The 22,465-nt window shown below is 40.6% G+C and overlaps 1 protein-coding gene across 1 annotated transcript in view; it reads left to right on the top strand.

Moving 5' to 3' along the window:
• Positions 1-22,047, top strand: part of SYNPO2 (synaptopodin 2) — a 459,389-nt gene extending 437,342 nt beyond the window's left edge. Inside the window, exon 5 of the mRNA XM_073571855.1 lies at positions 8,315-22,047. Coding sequence (XP_073427956.1) covers positions 8,315-8,869 — 555 coding nt within the window. The 3' untranslated portion in view covers positions 8,870-22,047. The remainder of the gene's footprint in view (positions 1-8,314) is intronic.
• Positions 22,048-22,465: the final 418 nt, after the last annotated feature.

The following is a 22,465-nucleotide window of genomic DNA, read 5'->3' as shown; positions in this document are numbered from 1 at the left end:
GCAGCAGAGGGAGATAGATGACTCCCTGCTACAGCTTCAATGGTTGAACAAGAGCCGCCCTGCCAGCCTAAAAGTAAGTGTAAATGGGGGGCCTTTAGTCTGGGGTGATAGAGGGGGAGAGGCTAAATTACTTAGGGATGAATGAGGGCCCCATTAAATCATCTCCCCTTTCACTCCTGTCTGACTGCACCTCCTCCCACTGTATGACCCCTGACTGAGCCCTCTTCTACTATATGACCTCTGACTGAGTCCCCTCCCTTGTATCACCTCTGACTGCACCCCCTCCCCAGTATCACCCCGGCTGAATCCCCTTCCCTCGGAATCACCCTGACTGAGCCCCTGTACTCCTGTATTACCCCATGACTGCACCACCTCCCTCTATATCACCCCTGACTTAGCCCTCTCCCATTATATCACCCCTGACTGCACCCTCTCCTCCTGTATCATCCCTGCTGAACCCCCTTGCCCTGGAATCACCCTGACTGAGCCCCTCTATACCTGTATTATCCCTGACCACACCACCTCCCCCTGTATCATCCTGATTGAGTCCCTTTCCCCCTGTATTACCTCCGACTGCGCCACCTCCCCATGTATTACCACTGACTGACTGTGTCCCCTCCCCCTGTATCACCCCAGACTGTGCCGCCTCCATCTGTATCACACCTGATTGAGCCCCTCTCCACCTTTATCACCCCTGACTAAAACTTTTCTTTCCCTACTAGGAACGAAATGAGGCCCTTCATAAAACGTTATGGCCTTATAGGTGGCAGAGAGATTTCTGTAAAGTGTATGGGGGAATGTCAGGGAAAACTCTTTCGATATTGCTCAAATGTCAGACATAAGTGATTTAGGACCCTCGCCACTACTATAAGAGGGAGCATTCACATAATGTATTTGCTGCAGAAATCAAACAGCAAATTAACAGCGGAAATATCCACACAGACATTGTGAAGACATTGTGCAGATATTGCTGCATTTACTACTATGTAATGTCGCACCTTTACCACTGATCTGATTCTTTGTATTGCAAAGGATGAAATCAGTGTAAATATCCGCAGCATAAATTGACACATTGTTCTTAAATCTGCATCACTCAATTCATGCTGTGGATTTTGTCAGAGTATAGATGAGATGTCATAATATCCCCTCCACTACACTGGTGGTATAACACATTGGCTTTGTGGTTAATAAACATCAGGGGACATTTATCATTGAGTTTGAACCAAAATGTGGGCGCCAACCTCAGCTATATCATATTTAAGACGTGTACTACCTTATGTTATGCCCTGATATTGGGGTGTCATCGCACAATTGGTGGTCTTGTATTTATTTCTATGTAGCTACATAGTGGGCCCCAAGAATGATTTTCTCTGGTGGGCCCAAGGTGCTCTAGTCCGATGCTGTCTGAGGCCCTCACTACCAAACACAGTGTAACTTTTTAGGCTGTTAGTTTGATGTGGTTGTCTCATGAAAATTTCACCTAGCCTGTCCTAATATGACATATAGAGATGAAATACTCTGAACCCCAACTGATCTAACATTCTATCGTAAGAATAGGAAACTAAAAAGACTAGTAATTTTACTATGGGATCCGAATTCTAGTTAAGACCTAATAACTATTGAGATCTGCCATCAGACTATGGGACAGCTTGGGGACAACTACTGTCAGAGTGGTCCGGACTTACTGGTTGTCATCCAGCTTTCGCAAAATTAAATAGTAATGAGTAATACTGAATAGAGATAGATAATTTTACTACTTGGAAAATGAGATAATAAAATAGTTGTTGACTGTATATAAATCAGCAGAGCCCTCAGAGTATCACTGCTGTCTCTCCTCCGTACCTTCACACCTGCTAACGTCATTCCACAATTGTTTCCCTGCTAACATGATGTCATACGATGACTGTTTCTAATTTTACAACTAGCACGCCACAGGAAAATTAAGTTACTGTATTTAATTTTTTCTGGGAAAAGAGAGAAAAAATAAAATAAAACCTCCTAAGGAATCGGACTCTTGCTGGCTCTGCGGGCAGCCATTGGTCCAGCTCAATAAAAGTCTGAGAAGTATAAGATTATGTCTTCCATTTTTCAATTTATTGTGTGCTTTGTTTTAACTGCGTTCACTTTCAGCAACAAGGGCCTGGTCTACGGGTCAGAATCTTCATGGCTATACTGAATTTATGCAGTTTTCCTTTTTTATTATTATTTTGCTCCAATTGCCATATTATGTGAGGCACAGCTTGTATTTTTGCAAAATGAGGCCCCCTTCACATGTCCGTGTTTCTAGTACATGTGACATCTATTTTCACATGTACTGGAGACACATACATACACCCAACCATTATAATCTGTGCTGCTTACATGTCTGTGTTTTCACACGGACCATGTATCCATGTGAATCACTCGGAGACATGTCCGTTTTTTACCGGCAGCACAAATCACACGGACCCATAAAAGTCTATGGGTCCATATAAAACATGTACCACACATTGATGACATCTGTGTGACATGTACCACAATGTAATATATTCAAGAAATTACTGATGTTTAAGTCTTAAACATGTGCAAAGATAATAGATAGTTATGGGATAGATAAATAGATATATGATAAATAAATCGTTGTAGAGATTTCTATTAAGTCAAATAAATGATAATTAAACAAAAAAAAATGCATGGGGTCGCCCACCCCTCCCCCCAACCTATTTTTTGAAACCAATAAAGGTAAAGCAGACAGCCGAGAGCTGATATTATCAGGCTGGTAAGCTACATAGTTATTGGACTCCCCAGCTTAAAAATACCAGCCCACAGCCACCACAAAAGTGGAGCATCACATGAACTGCTTCAATTCTGGAGTTTCGCCTTGATTCTTCCCAATTGCCCTGGTTCTTTGGCACTCGGGGTAATGGTGCTTGCTGTTGATGTCAGCTGTGAAGTGTCCAAAAACACAGTTGGCATCCAGCCCTGGTGTTAGTATCAGACTCCCTCATTACTAACCCAGTAATAAAAAAAACCAATCATACATAAAAAAAATCTTTATTTACATAAACAAACACTCCTCGTCCTCAACACTTTTCCTTGTTCACCCCTTTATTTAAAAAAAAATCCCATGAAGGTCCGATGTAGTCCAGCGAATCTGATGTTGTCCAGCCAATAGAAACCTGAAAAGAACATACCCACAATACACAGAGAAATAAAACAAAGACACTTTCCCTTGTTCACCAAAAAAAAGTTGCCGTGCAGGTCCGACGTAGTCCACTGAATCTGAAGTAGTCCAAGCAAATCCAACTAAGAGGGCAGAGTGTCCCGGAGACTGTGAAGAGTAATAACATTACTGATGTCAAAGCTTTTCCTAGTTGCTGAGTCTTGCGCAGGACTGTGTGACCCGGATGTGGCTTTTGGCTGACTTTCAGAGTCTCCAAATGGGCTTTATGTGGAGGATTCGGGCATGAATGGGATTTTTTTTAATTACAGTAAGGCTGAGTTCACACGTGGCATTTTTTTCGCGTTTCCGCGGCGGTTTTAACCGCGCGATTTTACCGCGAAAACGCTAAAAATAAGCATCCCATGCATTCCTATGGGATTCCGCAATGCTGTGCTAATGCTGCGGTTTTTACCGTGGCGGAATTGCTTCGCGGTAAAAAATGCAGCATGCTCATAAGGCTAAGTGCACACGTAGCAGAAAATTTCTGCTCAAAAACCTGACTCCCTTCCCAGAAACCGCGCCTTTTTTGTCTTTGGGTTTTCGTTGTGGTATTTGCGCGTTTTTTGCGTGGTTTTGATGTGTTTTTTTCAAAACGCATTGAACTAGCCAAAAAAATCCGCGAAATTAATGAGCGTGCTGCGTTTTTTACCGCAATGCGTTTTTTTTGCGGTAAAAAAAGCATCAATATGCACAAAAAGTGCAAAATGCATAGAAATTAATGGGAAGCTTATTTTTAGCGGTTTTATAATAGTTTTATTGGGAAAACTGCTAAAAAAATGCTGTGTGTGAACACAGCCTTAATTTCGCTGAATCGCGGCGATCCCGCACCCATAGGAATGCATTGTTCTGCTTACTTTCCGCATGTGGCTGTGCACACCATGCGAAAAGTAAGCAGAACATTTGCGGATGGTACCCACGGTCCGGAGGAGAGGAGACTGTCCTCCGGGCTTTGGGTACCATATCCCTGGAAAAAATAGAATTTTACATAAAAAATATTGTTATTCTCACCTTCCGACGTCCCGCGCAGCCTTCCGCCTCTCTCCATGCTCCCAGTCCCAGTAAGCCTTTGCGAGCGATGACGTCTGTTCTCGCGGGATCGCGACGTCTCGCGGTCATTCGCGCGACGTCATCGCAAATGACCGCGAGACGTCGCGATCCCGCGAGAACGGACGTCATCGCGGTAATTGTCGCAAAGGATTACTGGGACCGGGAGCGTGGAGAGAGGCGGGAAGGCTGTGTGGGACGTCGGAAGATGAGAATAACAATATTTTTTTATTATTATTATTTTTTACATTCTATCTTTTACTATTGATGCTGCATAGGTGGCCTCAATAGTAAAAAGTTGGTCACACTCGTCAAACACTATGTTTGACGAGTGTGACCAACCTGTCAATCAGTTCTCCAAGCGATGCTACAGATTGCTTGGAAAACGCTAGCAATTCTGCAAGCTAATTACACTTGCAAAATGCTAGTTTTTCCATGGGAAAATTGCGGGAATTTAAAATGCGATTTTCCCGCGGAATGGAATTCCAGAACTCTTGCTGTAATTTCCGCGAGAGTTCCGCTAAGTGTGAACCCAGCCTAAGTGGTGTACCAGGGAAAGTGTTAGGGAGTGTTTATATAAATTAAGTTTTTCTTTGGTATGTGTTTTCTTTTTAACTGCTGGGTTAGTAGTGGAAGTGTCTGATAGACACCTTTCCATTGCTAACACCAGGGCTTGATGTTAGCTGTATAGCTGGTCACTTCACAGCTAACAGCAACCGAAAGTCCCATTACCCTGATTGCCAGTGCATCATGGCATCAGAAAGAGCGAAGGTGAAGCGTCAAAATTGGAGCATCGTATGACGCCCCACTACTGGGGTGGCTGCAGGCTGATATTTATGCTGGGAAGGACCCAATAACCAGGGACCTTCCCAGTCTGATAATTTAAGCTCTCATCTGCCTGCTTTACCTTTGCTGGTTGACAAAAATGGGGGACCCCAAATGAAAACGTTTTTCATTTATTACATTAATACATATTAAGTAAGGTACACATGCAAGGCACAAATTATATGTGTGACACATGTCTCTCTACAGTATCTTTCTATCTTTAACATCTTTAAGACATAAAAATCTGTAATTTGTATTCTGCATTCTATTCTGATACATGTCAAAAGGAATGTCACATGGACAGCACATGGATGCTACACATGTACATACGGATGGCACATGATTGGTACACATGTACACACAGACGGCCAATAGAAAACATGGATAAAAAAATGGACCATCTCAAGCATACTTTTTTTAAGCAGACACACTTCTTATTTATACCATTTTGGAATCCATTCAACTTTCTGATCTCTTTTTGTCATTTTTTTTGGGAGGTGACATGATCAAAAACAGAGATTCTGTCATTTTGTTTGTTTTGTCCATTTCAGTTTTCTTATAAACTTGTATGGGTAATTTTGATACGTGATTCAATCACGAAAATCTCATTTTGATTTTTTCCAGACCATTCCATCTATAAAAAACACGGACATGTGAACATCCCTACAGAATATAATGCTAGGTTTCCACAATGGGTTTTTGGTGCTGCACATCTATAGTTCCAGCAAAGTGGATGGGATTTATAGAAATCTCGTGCCCAATGAGCTTTTATTGTACTTAGTGAAAACTGACTGTGGTTTGTGTTTGACATTCACCGTATGTTAATTTCTCTTGTAGGTACGCTGAATTTTCTGTGTGTTTTTTCCCCATAAACTTGCATTAGATGCGGAAATGCATCAAAAACGCATGTAAACTGCATCTAAGTATATGGATAAAGTTTTGTCAAAGCCAAATACCAGGAGGTATACCAGTATCAAAAACAAAGCAGTTTTACTTAAAAAAGATCGAAATGAGACAAAAATGCAGCTTCAAAAACGGGATGAAAACGCATGTAAAAAATAAAAGTAACCTAATTTATATAATAAGTGCAGAAAAGGCGCAAAAAGTATGCAACGTCAAAAACTCACCAAAATGTAGTCTAAGGGCTCATTCAGGCATCAGTGACTTTTCATCAGTATTTGTATGCCAAAACCAGAAGTGTCTCCAAATCACAGAACAGGTGTCATTCTTTCCATTATAGTTTTTCTCTGTATGTTCCACACCTGACTTTGACTTACAAACACTGATGGAAAATCACTGATGTCTGAATGAGTCCTCATGGGTAAATGTTCTATCCGTGAAAAATACAGATAGAAGTTGTATGTGATTCGTGGACATTTGAATGTGGTCTTAGTCTACAAAAAGTTTGTCTTTCACTACTGGGGTGTGCTGCGACCTCAGGAGAGAAGAAACGTGCATATTCAGTATGGACTGGTGGTGTCAACCAGCTTGTGGAGATACCATAGTAATTGTGCTCTATTAACCATGAAATAACGTAATCTGACCCTGATCAGGTGGCACTTTATGGATAATTGGGCATAAAAAGTTCCAGATGGCATAAGTATGGGCACATCACCCTGAACTGTAACTCTATAGTCTATGAATCAGCATTATCATATTCTAGGAATGAAATACATGGAGGAGCTCTGGGATGTTTCCTGCTCAATAAACCCATCTAACCTTCGGTTTGACCTTTGTTGACTATTAATTCTAAGTGCAATTACATTATGACTCATGTGTATTGTGCCGATGGCACTTACTGCTCTGCGATTCTCTGCAGCGCATCTTAGTTTCACGCTGAGCAGATAATGAGCATTTTAACTAGGTCCCAAGTTAGTCAACCAGTTCTTCACATCAGTATGCAATTTTCTAATTAGGTCATTGAGAGTATAAAAACAGTAACAGTATTCTTTTATTTGTGCTTTTTTGTAGATTTTAATGTCATATATCATTTGGGCAAAATGTATTGATCACAATTTTTATCCTGGTTTTATATAAAAATTACTACGCTTTTGTAGATGTATAGTAAACAATTCAGGTCAAGCATTTGAACTTTAGAAGGGGGTCTATGAAACAAAATGTCTAATTTTCATCCAGAAAACGCAGATTGTCCTCTACATTGTCATCCATGTGCCATCCGTCTGTCCATATTGTACATCTGTGAGACATCATGTGCCATTTTTGTGTCCGTATTTTATGTCCGTACTCAGATAACTCCTTCTCAATTACTATATTCTCTATGAAAGAAAACATCCAGCCTGTTCTTACCTCCTGTACAGGCACTATTCCACCATTGTATGTGCCACGTCTCCCAGGGCTCACGCAACACTATGTCACGTAAGCCCTGCAGCCAATCAGTGGCCGCTAATGAGCTACTTCACTCTCTTTTCTTTTGGAAAAAAATGAAATCTGGAAGAAGTCAGTGCTGCTGCTGCTCTTTCACTCCCTCAATATGCCAGTTTTGTCAGAAGGATTGAGAGTAGTGATTGGCTGCAGGGCTCATTTGACAATGTCACGTAAGCTCTGGGAGATCCAGCGCTAACATAGTTGGAACGGCACTAGTGCTGGCCCTAGAGGTGAGTACAGGCTGTTTTTTTTATATAGGGGAATATAGTAATTGAGAAGGGGTTTTCCTTGTAATGGTAATGCATCTGTAAATATCAGATGCAATACGAATGTTTCATATGAAATCCAATTTTTTTTTGCACACCCATAAACTTGAATGGGTGAGACTCATCCAATATCAGCAAGGGAATAATCTATGCTGCAATTTTTCTCATTGAGCAGCCCTATTGCATTTCGTTGGTCAGTGGGTTGTCTAATAGTTACTCGACCAGCACACGTCCGTATGGTATGCCCATCTGAATGAGCTTTTGGGAATGTTTATGTGTTAAGTTTTACTCTTGCATAGTTTTTATTTAATTGGACAGAATGTTTTTTAGGAAGGTAAAAATATTAAAAATTAAGGTTTTTCTATTTACTGGCTTGCACTGTATAAAGATATATTTTTCCTGGTAAAAGAAAGAGCACAAGATGAGCACTTGATAGTTATATGCCATCTATTTTTCAGATGACCATCACCACTTTATATAGTTTATTTGTCATTTGCCATTCAAAATCAGGCCCATGTACGAGGATGAAGTCAGGATGAAAAATTACTCATGGATAAATAATAATGCATAACCTGTGGGTTTTTTTTTACAGGGAAAAGAAGGAAGATCTATATCCTTCCCCGCCAGAAGTTTTTCATCTGCCAGCTCACAACAATTTGGCTCTCAATTATCACCATCACTTTTTGAGCCTGCACCTGGTTATGGTTACTTTGGAAAATCTGCAGCAACACCGGAAACACCGGGAAAGATGTTAACTCCATGGGAAGCAGCTGCTAAATCTCCATTAGGGTTTGTGGATGATGCATTCTTGCCACAAACAATTCATGAATCCATATCTGCCAATGTAATGTCTGCTGCACGTCGAAAGACTTTACCAGGGCCTCCAGCAGCTTGGAAGACCACCTCCACTCTGCCACCTAGTAATAGTGCTTATGCCTATAGGAGTAGACCTAGTACTTCGACCTTACCAAGGAATATAGTGCCTGCACCTTCTATGCAATGTGGTTATCAGCTCAGGTATCCATATCCCAGCTTGCATTCTATGACAAATGCAGGTTCTGTACCATTGGAAACCAGGTCAGAGTATTGCATGCCTACAGGGAGCAATCCAAACTTTAATCCTTATCCCAGGGCATGGAGGAGCTGAATATCATGTATATAATTCAGGATTGCTAATTTCTCATGAGTGGTAGTCCAGTGTTCTGGGCTGGTGGGCTAATAGTGAATTCATAAGAATCAAAAGTACACGTGTTACTTTAACTCAAGCTTTTTGAGATCACAAGGTTTTAGTAATGCACAATCATATTATGTTTTCTAAAAACTGCTTTTACAGTCAAGCCATTATATATGGTTTCAAACACACCATAATAAAATTTGATGCCTCAAGTAAAGTCCAAATTAACCTAAGTGATGTGTTATTTCTCTAACAGCATGCTCCATAATGCAGAAAATGTCAAAGGCTCTCTTTAAATTGGTGGCCCGGCCTGGTCTGTGTGACTGCAGACTTGTGAATCCTCGCAGCACTTGCATTTTCAGAGCAAGGATTCACCATTGTCTGACCTGGCGGTCAAGTATGTGATATGCATACTTCTGGGCAGAACCGGTTTAGTGGGCACGGTCCTGCTCAATACAAGCATATTGAGAAAGTCCGCTCCCGTCTAGTGCAGCCATATTGTGGGCACGGCTATCCTGGGTTCTGCTCGGGAGTATACACATTGCATACTTGACCACCATTCCCAGGGTAGACAACAGCGTGTGTTGGGAGGATTCCCAAATCTGCAGTTGAACAGAGATAATTTTAAACCGGACAACCCCTTTAAGCTTGTGGAGTTTACATGCTGAAAATGTGGCTGTGGCCAGACATGTTGCTTTCTTTGGCAGTTGGGCAATGCATAATGTCTCATATTGCTAAGCTCCAGAATAGTACTAGAAAGAATATAGCATGTTAAAAATCTAATTGTAGCCCTTTAGCATAGTACATGGTGACAATGTGGTCCCAGACCAAAAAAAGGTCAAGATAATGACTTTAAATACAAAGCTCATTCAGAAATCTGTGACTCTCGCACATATCCTATTTGCCATATTCATGGATTGAAGTTGTACCCATTATGTTCCATGCGACTGTTCAGACGTCTGTGACTTTTTGTGGACTAAGTGGTCAACAAAAAATTATGGAGACATGTACCCGTTTTTGATCTGAGTTAAAGATCAAAATTACCCAAATAAGTCTATAGGTCAGTGAATGTCATGGACAGCAAGCATTGCCTCCATGTGCCATCAGCGTGCTATCCATTTTTAACATTGTATTGAATAGTTCTTTTCATATGAAAAAATCACTGGTGAAACTCTAATGGTAAAAACTGACATTGACCAAACACTGATCGTCTGATTGATGCCTTAACTGTAATGTTAATAATTAGATTAGTGTGTGGCAACTTTGCAAACATTCATTTGCAAATCAAGTTGTTTTCACCTCTAAAAATGTAATGTTTTTGTTAAAGAGCAGTCAATTGCTTAGGCTGGATTCACACAGAGTTTTATCCTACGTTCAGCAGCCTGTCGGGGATTCTGTCTGAAAACCCTCCCTCACAAAACGGGATTCGGGTGTACGCGCTAACAGAGCCATTGTCCATAAGGGCACAGACGGAGTCACAATATGCTGTCGTGCATCATTTTATACAGGTCTTGGTGTCCGTCTCCAATAGGCATGCTGGATATGGATGAAAATGATGCACAAAGAGCACATTGGGACTATGCATCATTATTGTCAATGGCGCTGTCGGCATATATGCCTGAATCCCATTTTGAGTGGGAATTTGGACAGAAGCCTCAACAAGACCACCGAACATAGGAAAAGACGCTATGAGAACTCAGCCTTAGAGTTGCAGTAATCAGAAAGGGAGGAAAACAATAAGAGTGAGATATGGAGATGTGCTTCATTAGAAAGGATGAACCGCGAGGCTGGTGACTTGTACTGATGGCCCAGATCAGTGTCCCCAGTATCTGGATCCCAAGGCAATTATAGCAGACATTTTTAGAACTTGAGAATGTCTTCCTTTAAGACAGTCAGAGTTTTGTCCTGTAGAGCAAAGATATTTATCAGCTGTTAGCAATGGCGGCCTGTGGTACAGTATTTCTATCAGCTGAGGGAGGAATGTACCCTAGATTGGGATTAAAGGCTATTCCTCTCTGTGCGATTTGATCAGCCTTGCCAGCTGTTTGGACATAAGACCATGCTATACAGAATTCTACACATTTCTTTGTGCCAGCATTAAAGTGGTTGTTGGATGACATTAAATGTTTTGGTGGTTTATAGATGTTACATAGGTTGAAAAAAGACCTAAGTCCATCAAGTTCAAACTTTCTCCACCAATTATACATTTGTCACTTTTTTAACTACAACCCGCAGTATAATGTGTAGCGAGGAAATTATCCAGCCCTTTTTTCAAAGCTGTCTTAGTGTCTGCCATTACTACCTCTTTTGGTAGAGCATTCCACAGTCTGACTGCTCTAACTATAAAGAACCCTTTCCTATTTAGCTGCAATTTTAGCTGTAAATTCATGAAAGTGACTAATTTATTTTAATTTTCTAAACTTGACATGCTGCATGATCCCAAAAGTCTTATTTCACCACCGCTGTCTAAATGTTCATGAAGGTCATAGGAAGCGGAAAAACCAAATACCTTGTTATCTGTGATCTGATGTCTTGTTCCAGAGAAATCAATGGTTTTCCTATATGTAAATGAGCTGTTCCAGGCTATGGGCCAAACACTGATCTGCATGAGAATCCACCCTCCAGAGATTATTATAAATGAAAAGGGACTTACCAGCATAAAGTGTAATGGCCGCTCTCTGCTCTCCATATCTCACTGCAGAGCAGAGCTGTGTGTGATTATAACTTGTACATCTGCAGAGCTGTATCGAATGTGTTTGCAAGAAGACAAAGTTCACTTCTCCTGTTCTGTGTTAGTTACATGTCTCACACTGGTAACTGTCCCTTCATATAAAATAAGCTCTGGAGACTGATTCTCATGTAGATCTATGTCTGGCCCATAGTCCTGAACAGTTAATTTACATATAAGAAAAATGTGGATATCTGTGGAATAAAGCATCAGATCGCAGATATCAAGGTATCATTTTATTTAGCTTCCTTAGACCTACATGCTCAAATAAATGGCTTAGGAGGGTTGGTCCTTCTGACAGATGTCCTTTAAAATGTTATGTGCATGTGTCTGTTAAAGATACACTTTATAGATCATGCAAGGAGTCTGATATTAGGCCATCTCTGAAGTTTAGAAAACCCATGTATATTAGTTTAAATAATTTTGCTCTTTTGATGTTGATATCCCTAGAGATCTGGTTTCTGTATGATGAGTTGGAAGCAAGTGTTCAGTTATCCGGCAGTGCAAATATAAAGGTAATTAAAGAGGACTAGTCGGCATGATTTTTTTTAAGTAAAGACCTGACAAGAATGGTGCTTTAATGCAGATTAAATTGTTTTTTTTTAAAGAAATCCATTAATCACCCGTTGAAGTTATATCCTAATGATGTGTACTGTAAGTGCAGCAAGTCACTTTTCTCCTGCCTGTCTGAGTATTATCCGCACCCCCGCCTGCTTATGGTCTATGATTGACAGGTCACTACTTTTTCAATTACCTGCCTCCTCTGTCTGCAATCTCACACAGGCACAATAACACAATAATTGACGGTGGCGGTGCATTCACAAATTGAGTTCTTCATCCAATGACATTATTTAGAAGTGGCTTTGCATGCACCACCCTCAGCAGTGACTGCACCTGTAGAAGATTTCAGCGAATGGTACTCAGACGGGCAAGAAAAGACCAAGTGCATCATCCAGCCCTGGTGCACTTGCGCCTCATTAGCATAGAACTCCAATTGTTGCTTCGCTATTTTATAATGCAAAATCACACTGACTAGTCCCCTTTAAGCATTATACAGTGTTATTAAGATCAGTGGACTGCAATGCAATGCTGGATCCTCCAGTCTGAGAGACAGTCTTTGCAGCAGCTCTTTGATGAGGGTCCTGGATGGAGGCGCCACTATATTAACTGAGGAAAATGAATAAGTTACTTGAAGGTCTATTGAAGCAAGAATAAATATTTTGTACTATTGATTAAATTCCTTATTATATATTTGAACGATATCCAAAGAAAGCAAGCAATTTCCTGTTCTTCCTGTAAAAAGGAATCTGTCAGTAGCATTAACCTTCCTAAGCCGTTTATATGGGCATGCAGGTTTTAGGAAGTTGAATAAATTGTTACCTTGATATCTGTAATCTGATGTCTTATTCTATAGAAATTTTTTTCTGATATGTAAATGAGCTGTTAAGATCTATGCGTCAGACACTGATCTGCATGATAATCTGCCTCCAGAGATTATTTTAAATGAAAGTGGGAGCTACCAGTGTGAGAAAAATAAATAATGGAAGACAGTAGAACTGAACTGTGTCTCATTACAAATATATTTGTTGTAGCTCTCACAGCTCTGCTGTATTGTAACAATATTACAACACTGTCTGCCTGTGAGATGGAAGTTGAATCACTAAGCAGAACATGCAGATGTGTCAGTTATAATCACACACAGCTCTGCAGTGAGATCAGGAGAGCAGAGAGCAGCCATTACATATCATACTGTTAACGCACACTGCTAACGCCACCCTTAATTTAAAATAATCTCTGGAGGCAGATTCTCATGCCGATCAGTGTTTGGACCATAGTCCTGAACAGCTCATTTGCATATAAAAAACAGTTGATTTCTCTGGAATAAGACATTGAATCGTAGATATCAAGGTATTATTGTATTCAGCTTCCTATGACCTGCATGCCCATATAAATGGCTTAGGAGGGTTGATCCTACTGACAGATACCCTTTAAGTGCAAATAACACTAAATCTTAGTCTAGTGTTTCTTCAATGGCAATAGTTTAAACTGTAAATTAATGTTAAGGGGCTCACTTCACCCAGTGACGCAAGAAAAGCTTTTGTACAGTAGAAGCAAATCTATGAAGGAATGCTTCAGGTAGTACATTTAGAACTTTTTGACCTCATGTCACATTAGCACAGACCAATTACCCAACATCTTAGTCTTTCCATACTGTAACTAAAATGATAACAGGTTCAGTTCCAAGATGGCATATAGGTAAAAGGTAAAGAGAAGAAATAGGAATAGGAAGCAAAATTGAATGCACGTGATTCAGAAGTCCACAAAGTGAGAGTGAGAGTAGTGTAATAGAAGTAACAAAATAGTATGTGAACTCCATTCTATCTGTCAAAGATCAAAGTGAAAAATGAATGTGAGGGATATTAGACACTAGAGTTGAGCAAAAAGATTCTAAAGTCTCTGATTCAGTAGCTATGTGCGACTAAGTGCCAGCATCCAAGCACTTCTGTATAGTAGGCCTGGCATGATGGGCTGTATGATCCACCCTGCAATAACAATCAGAAGAGGCAGTGGGTATGCCGCCCAGTAGGCAGATTGAGAGTCTCAAGTGTTTGATCTACCAGTCAAGAGCTACAGATGTTTTCACTTGACCACTGTGCTGCAAATCTATTTGCTCACCTCTATTTGACACACAAAATAGATTATAGTCTAATATTCTGTTTCCACTGAAATAGACAATCCCTTGTGAATATACTTATTGGATGAGAATAATTTGAGTTTGTATGCAAAGTAGTACTAGTAGTGGTCACACGAGGTTCTCTTTGATGCTCCAATATGTTGCAGCACTACACCAGCACACAGCAACTAGTATCATAAGGAATTGTACACTTTCAGTACTGATATTGTGGCACGACCCATGTCCATGGTAGATCATTGTGTAGGAAGCAAAGATAGGTTTTCACATGTATTTTATGCACTTGGAGCACTTTCAATGGTATGTTATGCCACACTATACTTTTCATTCAGTTCCTATGTAAAGAGGGCTTTGAGTAAAAAATCAAATAATGTTCTAGATTAGCTATACACTTTATTGAGAGCTTTCTGTGCAAGGCGATCATCATTTCTTTCACCCATGCTGTGAATCCATTTCTTTGTCATTGCAATAATTATGATTATAAAATGAGATGAACTGGGTCAAATTGGGTCAAATTAAATGATTTCTGGATGCTGAGCCTTGTTTGTCAAGCAGGTTACTGGTAGTTAACTCCTGCACAGAAATTCAGTTGAGGTGGTATCCTTAAAGGGAACTTATGACATTGGATAATGCTATTAGCTTACACACACTCGTACAGGCTAATAGCGTTGTAAAGGTGCCCAACCATCATATTAAGGCTATGTGCCCACGTTGCTGAAATGCTGCCGAATTGTCCGCAGCATTCCCGCAACTCCCCGCAGTGGATAGAATGTTAAAAATAATAAAAAATAGGGATATACTTACCCTCTGTCAGCCCCCGGAGTCCTCTCGGCCCTCAGCGGCGCTGCCAGCATGTTCCGTTCCCAGGGATGCATTGCGCAAATGACCTCTGAAGACTCACTAGTCACTAACGAAACAGGAACTCACACACAGGTCCCTATTACTCTTCCAGAACTATGGGCTGGCCCTAGAGTTAACCCTGTGTCCCCTGACTAAGAGGAACTGCAGCCTCCCAGTGGACAACACTTAAAACATAGTACATTTTCATACATTTAAAACCACAGGGGTCTCAAGAGAGGTGCCACTCCATCCTTTCTACCCCTCTCTACCCCTACATAAGCACATCGTAGTACTGACTGACAGCCTGCTCTGCACTACTGCCCTTCTGAGCCAGCTGTTAGCGCTGTGAGCAGTAACAGTAGCTGTGCCAGCAAACCTGTATGGTTGAAGCGGCAGTTCAAGGGCGGAAACGTGAATTTTTTCCTGGATGATAACTTTCGGTACAGCTGCTGATGCACCTTTATAATGCTACTAACTTGCAGATTACTCCTATATCAACAGGTTAATAACATTATCCTACATGACAGGCTCCCTTTAAATTTAAATTATGACAGTCTAGCACACACATAAAGTAGAATTAGATATTTTTCAGAATTAGGTTGTCTAAAATCACAGAAACATGGTAGCTTATACAGATACAGCACTATTCTTCTCTACAAGCTATGCATGTTGCCGTTCTTGCAGTGCACACTTAGGGATGAGCGCGAGTAGTGAAATACTCGGACTCGCTGTATTCGTTACAAATAGCTCCTAATACTCGGGTACTCGTAAAGAGTAGCGAGTCCAATGTAAGTCTATGGGAAATGTGAGTAATGGGCTGTGTGTGTGTGTGCGGGGACTGTGCCGGGCTGTGCGGGACTGTGCCGGGCTGTGCGGGGACTGTGCAGGGACTGTGCTAGGCTGTGCGGGGACTGTGCCGGGCTGTGCAGGACTGTGTCGGACTGTGCTGGGCTGTGTGGGGACTGTGCGGGCTGTGCAGGACTGTGCTGGGCTGTGCAGGACTGTGCCAGACTGTGCTGGGCTGTGTGGGGACTGTGCGGGCTGTGCCAAATATTGCAAGGCGAGTAGTGAAATTTACTCGCCAGGATTCGAGTACCGCATTGTTCGCCGAGTACCGAATCCTAACGAGTATACTCGTTCATCCCTACTCACACTCATTCACTTAAAACAGGCTGAGTTGCTATATGAGACACAGCCAATGATCAAGAGTGGCACTATTTTTGGAAGGAAGTATACTTGAACCCATTCAAATAAGACCAGTCACCAGGTCAGTGACCAGTTTTCATTCCCATTTTTTTCCACTATTCCTCTTTTGTTATTTTAATCCTTTTAATACAGTTACAGAGATATGGGTCTTTTTATTCACTGCTAATTTTTATGGCCTTTACAATGGGTACATTACTCAGAGGACTCTCTGGGGGCATGGGTCACAGGACTCTCTTGGGGTGGGTCTTTATGGAGTGGGCGGTGCTCACAGGACTCTCTAGGGGCAGGTCTTTAGGCTACTCTGCATTATTACCCAAAGTCCTGCCTCCTTGTAAAGACCATGAAAAATAACACTAAATAAAAAGGCCAACATTTCTGGAACCATATGGAGGATTAAAAAAAATGAATACTGAGAGGAGCAATGGGAATAAAATAAGAGCCAAACCTGGCCACTCTTGACCTGGTGACAGGTCCTCTTTACCCATAAGATATATAAGAATTCAATATGAATGTCACTCCAGACAACTGAATTTGGGCGATTTTTATAATTCTTATTCTGCCTGCATCGGTTCGGTATGTATATAGTTTGGATGTAGTGCAAAATTTGCTTACTGCTTACTAAAATGGTATATAGTATGTTTAAATATTAACTGTATGTGCACTGAAAGCATGATACATACATGCAGATTTCGTATTCTCATTTACATGGTGGCGTGTTATACTATGTTATATGTTGGAAATACTGTGCACAGCTTCCATGGCAACCTATGACTAGCGATTAGTCTTCAACAGTAAGCAAACCTTTACATTAGCTGCAGTAGTAATGGTTTTCTTTCACTCTTAAGTATAACACAGGGAGGGTAAAGCATGACTGCGACTTTGGTTTAAAGAAAGTGAAGGGTAAACATGCATTATCTTTTCACCATTTGTAGGAGCTATATTCAGGCATATGTCATGCATATCCACAATATTACACAGGCGTAACTACATATGCTGCATGAATGTTACCTAATGGTAGGCAAGTAAGGGTTTGGCAGGGATATATTGTGTATGTATATTCTAGACATACATAGCTAAAATTGTGCTGAGAATTATTGGTGTTATGTTGTATTCTCTCTACTTAAATAGATATTATAGGGTTGGTCCGGAACTAAAACATGTTTTAATCCTAAATGCCTATCTGTTTAACGTCATAATCTAATCTCTTTTCTAATATACTTTAAAACGTCCCTATCGTTCACTCACTACTCAATCTAGCTGCTTATTTTTCTACCACTTCCTCTTTGAAAACACTTTTTTTGAGAATCCCAGTGCATGCTGCAATATTCAATTGAGTCACCGTCAGGGGCCAGAGGCTGCGGTCCCTGCCTCAGCCTCTGCACTCTCCCTGAAACGAAGTGTCATCAGTGATGCTCATGTCAGGGGCTGGTCAATTCTGTTGTCAATGCTGTTGTCAATTCAGAAGTATGCTTGTTAGGATCTGGCTACTGTGCAATATGTGCAGTGACAGTGCGCTCACTCGCTAGGATCTGTTCAAAAGTGAGCAAGAGAGCGCAGTCAGTGCATGTTGTAAGAAGAATTTCCGGCATGTCAGAAAAGCAGAGACCAGCGCTGCCCCCATAAGTGATGGCACTGATTTCTGCTTTCTTCTTTTTACAATGCGTATTGACATTGCGCTCTCTTGCTGGCTCCTTACTTCTGATCAGTGCCAGCAAGCACGCACGCTCTCATATTGCAGAGTGACAAGATCCTACTGAGCATACATCAGAATTGACAACTGACGCAGGGACAAGTCCAGTTAATGAAACAAGTGTCACTGATGCTTTGTTCCAGGGATGGAGCAGAGGTTGTGGCAATGACTGCAGCCTCTGGTCCTGATGCTGCCTTGTTTGACTATCACAGCATGCACTGGGTGGTCTCAAACAAAGTGTCATCAAAGCGGAAGTAGTTAATAAAAGCAATTAGATAGGGAATGTTAGGGATTTTTTTATTTAAGTATATTACAAAAGAGATTAGATTGTAACATTAAATAGGCATTTAGGACTAAAATTTTATTTTTATTTCTGAACCAATCCTTTAAAGGTGAAGGTATTCTCTGCACCAGACAAATTTAGCAAGGGATGGTCCCTCTGCTGACCAGCTTCTACTAGACGAAGCCAAAGGAGCATCACATATGACCCCAAGTTAGAATATAGGGAGGTATACTCTCTATATTTTTCTGGAAAACCATACATGACCACATTATTCGAAGAAAGGTGGGAACGATTTAAAATAAGTATTGTATATGTGAATATGTCATTACACTTACATTTTAACTGCACATGTCTTTTTTATTATCACCAAAGCTTTCAGATCAGGTTTTGTATAGTGAATGGAGGTGTATGTGTCTATGGGCGAGCTAATTCATAGACACCCCTAAATAGGGAGCTTCCCGAGATTTCCACTCAGGTCTTGATTTGATCCAGTGAACACAAGTTTGTACACCCTCTGTGCTTGAGTCATTAACTCTTATGTCCTGAAACCTTAGATTCCTTTGTCTTAGATAAAGAATACTAACGATGAATGAACAAAAGGAAGACCAATGCACAAAATGTAATTTAAGAATAAGTAGCAATCATTTACTATTTGAGATTGAATATGCATGCTATACGGCTTGCCAGGAGCGGACAAAGACATGAGAAGGCCTCTGAGCAAGAACAATACATGGGCCCTTTGCCGTCCAATTGCTTCTCATAATGCACAATTCCACTTGCTTTAGAGGAGGAATTCGGCCCCTTACTTCTCGGGCCTCTATGCGGCTGCACGGGCTACAATTGTATATCCAACATTTTTATATAACACAGAAGTGAGGGAAACAGAAGTGCCATATGCAAATATATTATTAAATAATGTAAAAATGGAATAGTCATTAAGCAGATTAATGTGTGAACTCCTAGAGGGAAAATGTAGGTGCTAAAATGGAGCCTTAGAAGCAAACATATGCCTACTGAAAAATAAAAATGTACATTTTACACTCTTTTCTCAGTAGATTTACGATTGACACTAACGTTTTATGTTGTACTTCTCAATGATTTTTTACATTCTGGTGTTTTATGTTTTCAGAGTTAACCCACATATTTGTGCAACTGAGTTGATTGTTTTCTAGACGCATGTTTTGTATTTTATACATTTTCTGTATGTATGCACATTGTCATCATCATTGATCCCCAAATGCCAGCAGTCAGTGCTATAACTTCTATGCTAATATGGAGAACACATTTCATGTGCAGGATAATAACAATGTTGGCACCTAGCATTTTAATCTATCACAATAAAGCCAACTCGCCAGATTGACAAATGATAGAAGAACCAGGTGTCAATTTTGTAAATCTCAATATCTAAATTCTTATGGCATGTAACCATAGGGGAAATATATGCATGGATGTAAATATATGCAGTGTTGAAGCTGTAGACCGCAGGAAACTGCATTTCATGAAAACTTGTCCATTGGAATGGTCATTTTCTATTATGACTCGCAAAGCACTGATGAGAGGTAATATACTGCTTCTTATGTGGACTTGAATCCTTTTTCCATGCAATACTCCTGGTTTCAATTTACTTTGGCTAAGCATTGCCGAATTTCATTATGAGAACTGTCCTATTATATTGTTAAATGGGTTATCAAAGACTATTAAAAAAAAAAAATTATGAGTCTGTTGTGCCAGTGCTGATCTCTGCTACAACAGCGGTTACAGACCAATCCTGTCAGCGAGTTAGCAGCTTCCACTGACATTAAGTTGAAAGAGCAGCGGCTTCTCTTCTGTTCCGCTCTGTCAATGGGGCATGACTGTCAACATCATGCTGATTGACAACCGACTCCTCACTCCCCAGCTGCTCTGCTGACATGGAACAGCTTAATTGCCAGCAGGAGCGGTCATTGATCACTTTGAGATGGCGCCGGCCAGAAGAGGCAGGTAGTTGTCTCTGTTAGCAACTAAATACTTGCTTTATAAGCCTATAGCAACAAAATAAAATAGTCCTGGACAACCCAACCTTTTTAATAGCTAAATTCCTTCTTGCAGGACTCATAAAACTTCTTAGTTACTTCTAACCATGCTCATAACTTGAAGTTTGCTGATCCCAGTGCAAAATCTTTTCAAACTCCTTATAACCATTAATATATAAAATTGTCTGACAATGCAGCAGAGGGACTTTTGGGCTCTTGTCAGACATCACGGCCAAGATGCAACACTACCTGTGCACCCCCTATACAGAGTTGTCAACTGTCTATAAATTCCAAGGCCGTCCATAAAAATAGGGGCCTTGCATTTTGTAGGCAGAATCTACTGTAGAAATCTAAATTCCTTCCCCTGACTTCTTCTATGCTTACATCTCTGCTGATAAGGTAATATAATATTTTGGGAAATAACCCACAATGCAATTAGCTAATATTTTAATTAAAGTTCCTCTTTGTAAAATATCTGTACATGCACTTTGTAATGAGTACAGTAACCCTTAATCACTATGATCAATCGTAAATGTAAATGTTCTAATAATGGGATATGCCCAAAAGTTGTCACCTAAACACAAGATAGGTGATATTCTGTGGATCGACAGAAGCCTGACCATTAGGACCCTCACTGATACTGAGAACAAATCTCAAATGCCTCATCAAAATGGATCAGAGGATACATATACAAAATACTGTTCCATGGATTCACTATGGGACTGCTGGAGGTAGCCAAGTACAAAATTCAGCTCTCTCAGCCAGTCACATACATCATGAAACAAGCACTGACCTCAGGGAGACCAGTCAAAGAAAACACTGTGGCAGCCGGCAAAGGCGCTCAATCAGTGAAATGCTCCCTGGGAAATACGAATATACAAATAAAGTCCGTGGAGCCTCATTTAAGAGTCTCAAACACGGGACTAGCCAGATCTTCCTCCAGGGAAGTACCCAGCCAAGGGGTGGCTCCTTTCGGAAACCACCATTACCACCATATTAAGTGGCCCTTTAAGTCAATATCCAGCTCTTTACGAGTTTACAGATATGACAAGGGAAATACCAAGGCCAGGTATCCATCCACAAACAGCTGTTTCGGGGTGTTGCCCCTCATCATTGTGGAGTAGGATTCTGGCTAGGTGGGAGCAATGCCTAGTAGACCAACATCACGAAAAAATCACTGACCTCAGGGAGACCAGTCAAAGAAAACACTGCGGCAGCCGGCAAAGGCGCTCAATCAGTGAAATCCTAGGTGCAATGCTCCCTGAGAACTGCTCCATCCCAATGGGCAATATTAGGGCCTCGTTGTCAGCATTGGTAAGGGTTGCAATAGTACATACCCTACTGATCCTCAAGTTATCATCTATACCTTGGATAGAAGATTATTTTAAATATTGGAAATAAACTTTCCAATTAAATGTTGCAAATGCAATGGTAAAAACATAGACAGCACAGAATGTCTCCAGTGGTTACAGAACGTAAAATATGCCTCGTGCACATGTATAACATTATTCTACCAGTTATCCAAATATGCACTGCTGAGATAAGAACTGAGCATTTGGGGACCATTGATCCATTTTAAATCACTAAAGCATCCAGATATTATCATAGTCTTCTTTGAGTGTATTTTTATTGCATTTTGGATTTTTTTTATGCATCGATTGTCCACAATAAAAGACCACATGGAAAACTCAGAACATAAAGTACGTGATTTAATAAATGTTCCTTCAAAGCACAAACAGAAGATGAATTAATGTTTTGATATGTGGGCTTTTGGATAATCGCTTAATCTCTTTCTCTGTACAATTTTGCTTTAGATGCACTGAATTCAAGAGATTATCAGAAGACAAGGTCAAATAGCAGGATATGTTGTCACAAGTGTAGCAGAAGGAAATGCCCATATGCTGCCTCGGAAAACATGTCCACGTAGAACAATGAAAGCATCCTATTGTTCCACCAGCTGCATGATGCCACGTCAAATTCAAGAATATTTTATCAGCACTATGTTTACGCATAGCTGTAAAATAACATAGGGTTAAATAGTTACATATTACACAGTTACACAGTTACAAAGGATGAAAAAAGACCTAGGTCCATCATGCTTCAAGAATTAGATACCAA

This window comes from Dendrobates tinctorius, unplaced genomic scaffold, assembly GCF_039654945.1.
Source record: "Dendrobates tinctorius isolate UK_male_01 unplaced genomic scaffold, ASM3965494v1 ptg000030l, whole genome shotgun sequence".
Classification (NCBI taxonomy): Eukaryota; Metazoa; Chordata; class Amphibia; order Anura; family Dendrobatidae; genus Dendrobates; species Dendrobates tinctorius.
This window is presented reverse-complemented; position numbering and strand designations above follow the sequence as displayed.